Source organism: Barbus barbus, assembly GCF_936440315.1.
Source record: "Barbus barbus genome assembly, chromosome: 30".
Lineage (NCBI taxonomy): Eukaryota > Metazoa > Chordata > Actinopteri > Cypriniformes > Cyprinidae > Barbus > Barbus barbus.
In genome coordinates, this window is record NC_136758.1 from 2,972,367 (window position 1) to 2,980,722 (window position 8,356).

The 8,356-nt window shown below is 37.4% G+C and overlaps 1 protein-coding gene across 1 annotated transcript in view; it reads left to right on the plus strand.

Moving 5' to 3' along the window:
• eipr1 (EARP complex and GARP complex interacting protein 1) overlaps positions 1-8,052 on the plus strand; it is a 60,552-nt gene extending 52,500 nt beyond the window's left edge. Inside the window, exons 8-10 of the mRNA XM_079385486.1 lie at positions 1,949-2,116; positions 5,787-5,966; positions 6,063-8,052. Coding sequence (XP_079241612.1) covers positions 1,949-2,116; positions 5,787-5,961 — 343 coding nt within the window. The 3' untranslated portion in view covers positions 5,962-5,966; positions 6,063-8,052. The remainder of the gene's footprint in view (positions 1-1,948; positions 2,117-5,786; positions 5,967-6,062) is intronic.
• Positions 8,053-8,356: the final 304 nt, after the last annotated feature.

Below are 8,356 nucleotides of genomic sequence, written 5' to 3' on the forward strand. Positions count from 1 at the left end.
CTGAACTTTCTATTCATCAAAGAAACCTGGGAAAAGAAAATTATACTCCGCTGTCTTCAACATCATCATCATCATAAATGTTTTTTTTGTTTTTTTTTTAGCAGCAAATCTGAATATTAGAATGATTTCTGAAAGATCGTGTGACTGGAGAAATTTACATTTTAAAATATATTCAAATAGAAAACAGTTATTTTAAATAGTGAAAATATTTATTTGCTGTAGGCCTACTTTGGATCAAATAAATCCAGGCTTTCTGAGCAGAAGAGACTTCTTTAAAAACATCATCTTAAACAAAATCTTAATGTTCAAAAACTTTTGCCTGGTAGTGTATAGGCAACTTTAATTGTTTCTCTTATTTCTAGCTTTTAATTGGCTTAGAAATCAGATACACTGCTGGACAATAACCAATAATAATGATTTGTTTCTATACTACAAACTCTTTTTTTGTCCCATGAGGCAGAATAGTTTCTATGTCAATTAGCACTGCATTGTTCATATACTTGATTTATTACCTGGAGATGACTTGAAAAACACAAATAAACCATATATCCGGCTTCGAGTATGAATGAAACACACACTGCATGTAATGAGCGTTTAGCGCTCCGTGATGTTCATCTCGCCTTATTCTGGGTCCGAATAAAACATCAGGTCATGCAACAGACTAACCTTTCTCTTTGAATTTAAATTAGATTTATTCACACCGGCTCTTGAAAACCTTTATGCCAACACACTGCCCGAAAAAGTGCGGAGGACGAATTTACGTGATATTAAAATCGGGGGGGACACGTCCCCCGCGTAATCTACGCCCCTGCTCCAAAGAAAAAGGAAAACTTGAAATCGCATCAGATGACATTTTTAAAAAATCTTACCAACCTCAGCTTTTATGAACTGTAGTGTTTTTGTTTGTTTGTTTGTTTAAAAAAAATTGTATTACACACTAAACAGAATCAAATCTGTCAAATAATGAGACTAGTGTCCTGTGGTGTCCTGTTCATTATATCAGTGGTAAATGACAGCCAGCAGTAGCTTTTTATTAGTTGAAATGCCTGTGTGTGAGATCTCTGTTAATTAGCCGTTAATCTGTTTAATGTGACTTACCTTTGCAGCCACATTTATAATTGTATTTCAGTAAAAGATAATCATCTTTTCGTGAGGTTTGAGGCTTGTGTTAGCGTGATCTTTCACATCTTTCTTGAATCCAGCCGCACTCAAAGCCGGCCTTCCTGTGCTATTTTATCCGTGTGTGTCGGGTTTCAACATGGTTATCTTAAATGTAGAAGACAGTATTTTAATTAATGTGTGTATATCTGTGCTCTTACATCTTGCTGATGCTATAGATGTGTGTTGTAGTGCTCCGGGGGTGTGTTAGCGTAGCTGGATTTAGCTCACTGCAGATCTATTTCAGTGGAGAAAGAGGAGTGTGTGTGATTGCGAGAGAGTATCTGCTTGTAGGTGTGAGTCACAGGATATAATTGCCTCAGAATTGTGCGCGCACACACACACACACACACACACAGGCGTGCACTAATCAAGGCATGATAGCATGTCAGCCACAGGATGCTATCTCTTAAAGATAGAGGCGCCGGATCAATCAGAGCTGTTTTGATCCTATTTAGATAGGAAAGAGCCACGACAACAGAGTCCCGTACATGATTCTCATTTCTTGTGTTTGCAGCGACAGGGGTTCTGCTGAGCCTCGGGCTGGGAGGTATTAGGGAATATTTTGGGATAGGAGACAGATTAGTTAGGGAGAAGTCTTGACTGAGCCAGATTTTACTGCTGACAGCTGAGTTATCCTCCCACAATCCCTGGCTATGAGGGCTGGGATCCTTTTCTGAGCCGTGCCCGAGGCTTATATAGGCGGAGGAAGAAATAAGAGAAATAAGTCCAGGTGTCGTGGGCGAGGGCAGGAACGCAGGCATGTGTGACGCTGTGCTGTGTGTTTCAGGGTTTGGAGTGTGAGGTACAATCACTCTCACGACCAGCTGCTGCTCACCGGCAGCAGCGACAGCAGGGTCATCCTGTCCAACATGGTGTCCATCTCCTCAGAGCCGTTCGGACACCTGGTGGACGACGACGAGCTCAGTGACAACGAGGAGAACCAGCAGGAAGACAAGTACACATCCCTTTCTGTCTCTCTCACCTTCCACGTCAGCTTTTTTGTGTCCTCAGATTTTCTATATAAATGCAACAAAATACTTTTCAGTTGAGCACAATTCCGTTCAGGAAAATTTAGTTCAGTCTAGCTAAGTGTTTTTCAGTCCAGTTTGATTCAGTTAAATTCCACAAAATATATTTGTTCTTTTCAAATGAGTTCAGTACAATTCTATTCATTTCCAGGTCAGTAGAAGTTAGTTCAGGTTAGGGCTGGGCAATAAAACGTTAACTATAATTATTGCAATATAATTTCGGAGTGTCTATTTACACTAAGTGCAAATAGCCCGCCTTGTTGGCAAAGGCTATGTATACTAACTCCACCCACCAACATGTGATTGGGTTAGTCAACACTGAAAAAGACGCTCATTCAGCATCATTTTCAGTGGTGTAGATGGTAAAGTGCGTGCTTCGAGTTCGAGTCCGCCTTTTGCCAAACTTTTCTTCTCCCTTTTCAAATCTCATATCACATCAGAAAGGCATTTATATTCAATAAAAATGAAGGAAATAATCAAAAAGTTAAAAATAATAGTATCGGGTAAGTGTAGGGAGGGATTTATTGTCCCAATAAGGTGGCATCCATTTAATAATTTGAATTAAAACTATAATTTACACTCAATACGTTATTATTGCGTACTGTTTTATAATGTTCTACAATACTGAGGGGCAGATAATTGCCACTATTTGCAATAAGTAGTATAAATAGCAGAAAATCTTGCTATTTTAACAGTGTAAATAGAATCCATTGCTATTTACACAGTGCAAATAGCCGCTGCCATATAATTTTCCTCAATAAAGCGATAAGAATTTGATAAATGTTCAATATGAAAAAAAACGTAATGAAGCAGTGCTAATAATTTGAACCGAGCCACATGTTCAAACGGCAGCGCAGCGCGAGCTCACTAGAGCAGATGCGTTTACTCACCAAGAGTGCCGGTCATGCGACACTAAACAACACTGTGAGATCTGGTGTGAAGCGCTTGAGAGGGATTCTATAATTAGGGCTACATGTCATGTCCATGGACTCTATTATCAGTTTTACACATTTTTCATTAACTTTTCACTTCAAACAATGACCACTTTTATATCAGGGGACATTTATAATTAATTTAATACAAAAATTCAACAGATATCCATCTTTTATCTTGCAAAAATGGCTTATTCTATACTGGAAGTTGCTGTTTTTGGGCTGTCCGATTTGGTAAATGTGAGGTTTTGCTCTTCAGATTGGCTCTAAAATAAATTATAATTTATAATTTGTGCAAAATAATCATTAAATTATGAGAAAGGTGTTTTAAAAAATATTTTGCTCATGCATCTACATTAAATCATTTTGTGGATGTCCGAGTGTCAACTGTGTTACTCACTATAAAATGCCCTATACATCAGCAATGGTTTGTTGTTGTCCAACACACATGTCCAACATCACTTGATGTATTTTACTTTTTTAGAGGGAAGTTTGAAGACGGTGTGGAAAGTCTTCTCCTCTTCAATATTTGATCTATATTATTGTCTGCACGTAGAGTAGATTAATTGACCGTCAACTGTGTTATCAACGTGTTCTGGTGAACTTGCGTCACATGTTATATTTATAAATATGTAGAGAAAGAATATAAAAACATAAGTTAATCAAGGTCATGTACTTACTAGTCCAAGGTCAGCAGTTTGCACAAGGCCCTAAAATGGCCGAAATATCAACTGTTATCTGTCAACTGTGTTACCCATCAGCTGTAACTCAGTTGATAAGGATTAACACGGTTGACATTGTTAGCAATTCAGGGTCAATTTTTTTTTTAAATCTTTTAAATGTGAACTAAACCATCAGACAAAAAGATAGGGATATCTCTGGAGATGGATGTCTTTGGTAAGGATAGCGAATAACGCTAAATTCAGCATACTGTGGATTTATGTTGAAGAAAGTTTCATCCTTCATGATAGCATCTCCATTATGATGACAAATCAGTTAGACAGATAACATCAAAAACTCAATAGGCTCAAAAACCTTCAAACAAATGTGTTCTCAAACATGTGGTACTTCATTCATGTTTCATTTGACACAGCATTTGTCCGTAACACAGTTGACAAAATAATGAATCAAACGTTAATTTGCATTAGCATATTTAAAAAGACATTAGAGCTTAAGCTTGCCAAATAATTAATTTAGCACATTGAGGAGATATATTATTCAACCTCCTAGTTTATTTATCAAAAAAGAGTACTCATTTTCTGACTTCTTGACTGACCTGAAATGTACCCCTAAATATAGAACGACTCTTGAATTCAGCGAAGAACTCAAATGACTTGTGATGTAAACTAGTTTATAGAAATAGCACTGACAAACACTGTACGCGATGATACAGTCAGAAGGCTTTTCTGTCTACACATCGCCATCATTTACCATGGATTTACTGTAGTAACACTAACTGCACCACGGTGTGTGGTTTTAACTGTGGATATCATGGTCTAAATGTATGCTACTGTGGAAGACCAATAGTTAATTTTACTAAAACTCAAACAGTCAGAATAATTAAAGATGTTACAGTTTTTAATAATGAATATTAATTTACATCTGCGTCCTAAGTCAAGCTACTGTCACATGTGTCAGGCAACACAAATCTGTTTCATGATTTGAAACAATATCCCTGAGTAGAACTTGCAGAAACTAAGAAATTAATGTATTTATATATTTCATTTTTCTATTTATTTTGGTTAGGGAAAATAACTGCAAAAGTGTAAAGAATTCACAAATGTGTTCTGACCATGATCAGTAGTTTAAAACCACAACTTTCACTTAGGAGCAAAAATCTGCCTTTAAATTCTAAAGAAATAGAGATTTGAATTTATCAATATCGATGATCATTTTTTTGGCCATATCGCCTAGCCCTAGTTCAAGTCTCAGTTCAGTCTAGCTCAGTATTTTTCAGTCCAGTTTGATTAAGTTAGATTCTAGGAAACACTTTTTAATATAGAATTTATTGCAATTCTATTCAATTCTGTTCATTTCAATTCAGTACAGTACAATTTAAGTCAGGTGAGTTCATTTTCAGTGGAGTTCAGTACCAATCCATTAAATTCTAATCATTTCTATCCAGTTCAATATCATTTAGATCAGGTCGTTTGTTATATTCAACTAAGTTCAATGCAATTCTATAAATTTTTATTTAATTCAGTCAAGTTCAGCTCTGTCCAAATTTTTCAGTCCAGTTTAATTCAGTTAAATTCCTTTTTTTCAGTTCTGTTATTAGTTTCAATCCAGCTCAGTATAGTTTAGTTTAATTGAGTTCAGCACTATTCAATTCTATTCATTTTAGTCCAGTTCATTACAGTTTAGATCAGATCAGTGTATTTCAGTCCAGTTTGATTCAACTTTGATTCCACAAAATACATTTGTTCTTTTTTTTCCCAATTGCGTTCAGTACAATTCAATGCAATTTCAGTTCAGTGAGATAAAATGAAATGTATGTTTAAAATATATTCAATTTCGGGGAATTTAATGCTGTTCAGTACATGCCAGTTCAGTTGAGTTTGGTTCGGTTTGCTTCCGCTGCATTCAGTTTGTGTGTCACAGTACAAGTACAGCTACAGTATATATTACCAGCATCACGTACTCTGCTCATGTCTGTTGTGTGAAGGGTGAAAGAGCCCCTGCAGGACAGCATCATTGCCACATATGAGGAGCACGAGGACAGCGTGTATGCGGTGGAGTGGTCTGCTGCAGACCCCTGGCTGTTCGCCTCCCTCAGCTACGACGGCCGGCTGGTGATTAACAGAGTCCCTCGAGCCCTCAAATACCAAATCCTACTGTAGAGCAGGTGAGCAGCAGAATGATGGAAAACAGGGACACTAATGATACTATTCAATAATGAGTAATGCATAAAAAATAACAGTTGGTTTGTCTGTTTTTCCAGGATGAACTCACATTCCCAACCTCTGCAGATGTGGATGAGTGAAATCCTGCTTTGACTTCATACGGGACTGTTTGAGTAAACTCTATCGCATCGAACATCTGCAGCAGCTGAGCTGTTACTCGTCACTGTATCTGTGTGGTGATTTCCCAACACACTGGTCTGTCATTCATCAGCACCTGCGTTAGTTCATATGAACGCAGATATCGGTGTTCTTATGTTTTTGCGTGTTCTATTTGGTGCTGTGGGAAATCAGAACCCTGAAGATTAATTATGATTATGTGTCTTATCATGTACTCTGTAACAAAAGCAATGCTCTGTGGAGCTGTCAGAGAAAGCCTAATTACCCCTGTATGTTTCCCATAAAACAGCTTTAATTAAAGAGCAAGATTTGATGTCCTTCTCTCCTTATCTGGCTCTCCTCTCTTCTGTCTGTAATTGCGAGGCGAGTGTTCGTTAAAGCACCTCCAGTGACAGTCTGTTTTAATTGCAGCTTGACTCTCCACATCTCGGGCTGCCAAGGGACGGCCGCGGTCCAATCCGTCAATACTAGGGCCGGCGGAATGAGTCTCTGAATGCATAATGTCAACGCTCGCTGTCTTGAGTGGTGCCTCGGATTCTTTACGTACGCCGTCTCTTGTCAGTGATGCGGGGAGGTTAAATGCGTTTGGAGGGATTTTAACCCTCCGTGGTCTGTCACAAGCCCTGCTGCCCCTGCTCTTCTGTGGACGTGCATGTTGTGAGTGTTCATGGACAGATACGACTGCGTCTCCACAATGTGTCTCAGTGAAAGTATCACTTATGAAAGTTCATATTTAGAAGTTCGGAAATCCCAATAGAGCACAACAGTCTCGTTCTAGTTGTAAAAATCCCATTAATTTCAACATTCAGGAAGATTAACATCTAAATCTCTCAACACTGACCCACCATGAGCTCTTGAGATCATTCAGTGATGACATACTGTAAAGCAGAGGTCCCCAACCACCGGGTCGCGACCTTCTACCGGGCCGTGGAAGAATTCTTACCGGGTCACGAGACAGTTCTGGGGAAAATGTGTATAGATATGACGCTCTGTTATTTATTGTGCCTAAATGATTTTTCGAAATATTCTGTATTTTCGTTGTATGCGATTGATATCGTGTAGCAATTTGACGATTTCATGTTAAATTAGTAAAAGATTGCTCTGATCTGTCATGGCTAGGGCTTTAAACGGATCGCAGTTGATCTGTGATATACAGACCAGGTCCAGACCCCACCGTTCGGCATGTGATTCGCAGATTAATTTGCCAATTTACACGTTCAAGTTATTTAAAACCACAAGAAGAAGAAGAAACGAAGCTGAACTCAGTTTGTTACTTGCGCCCTGTTCTCGCACACACCCGAAGCGTGCACAAGCATAGAGACGTGGTTTGCTTTTAACGTTAATATACCAAAATATGCGTTTTTTACACTGAATTGTACTTGAAATTGTACTAATCAACATAATGTGGTAAAGTGGAAAGCCACATGATGAATCAGAGTTCATCTTAAGTAGCTGTCCATAAAAAATGGCCAATGTGCATATAAATACATATAAAGGGTGATAAACAACACAAAGACAAAACCATCAGGATAACACACGACACTACAGTAATACGATGATCATTAACTGAATAACAGAACATATTAAAACAAAACACCCTAATGTATATTATGGCTAAAAAATATGAAAAGAAGCTAAATTATTTAGACTAGATAAAAAAAGTTTGTCTAGACAAACTTTAAGTTGGCTTGAGAAATCCGGACCAGAAAGTATGAAAAAGTTTAAAAACAATCTAAAATATAATCATATGTGATGTTTTTAACAACGGTAATTCATAGTTTTCACCTGTAAAAAACATAAATCTGAGTATTTCATGTGTACAATTACATATAAGGTGATGTTAAACCATTTCAAATGTTTCACAGTATATAGTAAGGTAACTTACAGTAAACCAGTTAACAGTTTTTTTTTCTTAGTAAGCATTACAAAAAATTTAATTTAAGCTATGACTGTGTCAATGGTTTTGTTGTTTTTTATTTCAATGAATTTTTCACATTGAAGTGAGAGTCCATCAAAAAAATACTCACCCTCGTGCAATTTCAAATGTACAGTATATGACTTACTTTCTTCAGGTGAACATAAATGAAGATTTATAATAATAATCCATCTCTGTGACTCCATATAATGAATATGAACGGGTGCCCAAATATCGATGTTCCAAAAAGCACTAACAGCCATCATGACAATAATTCATACGACAACACTGAATGAATCA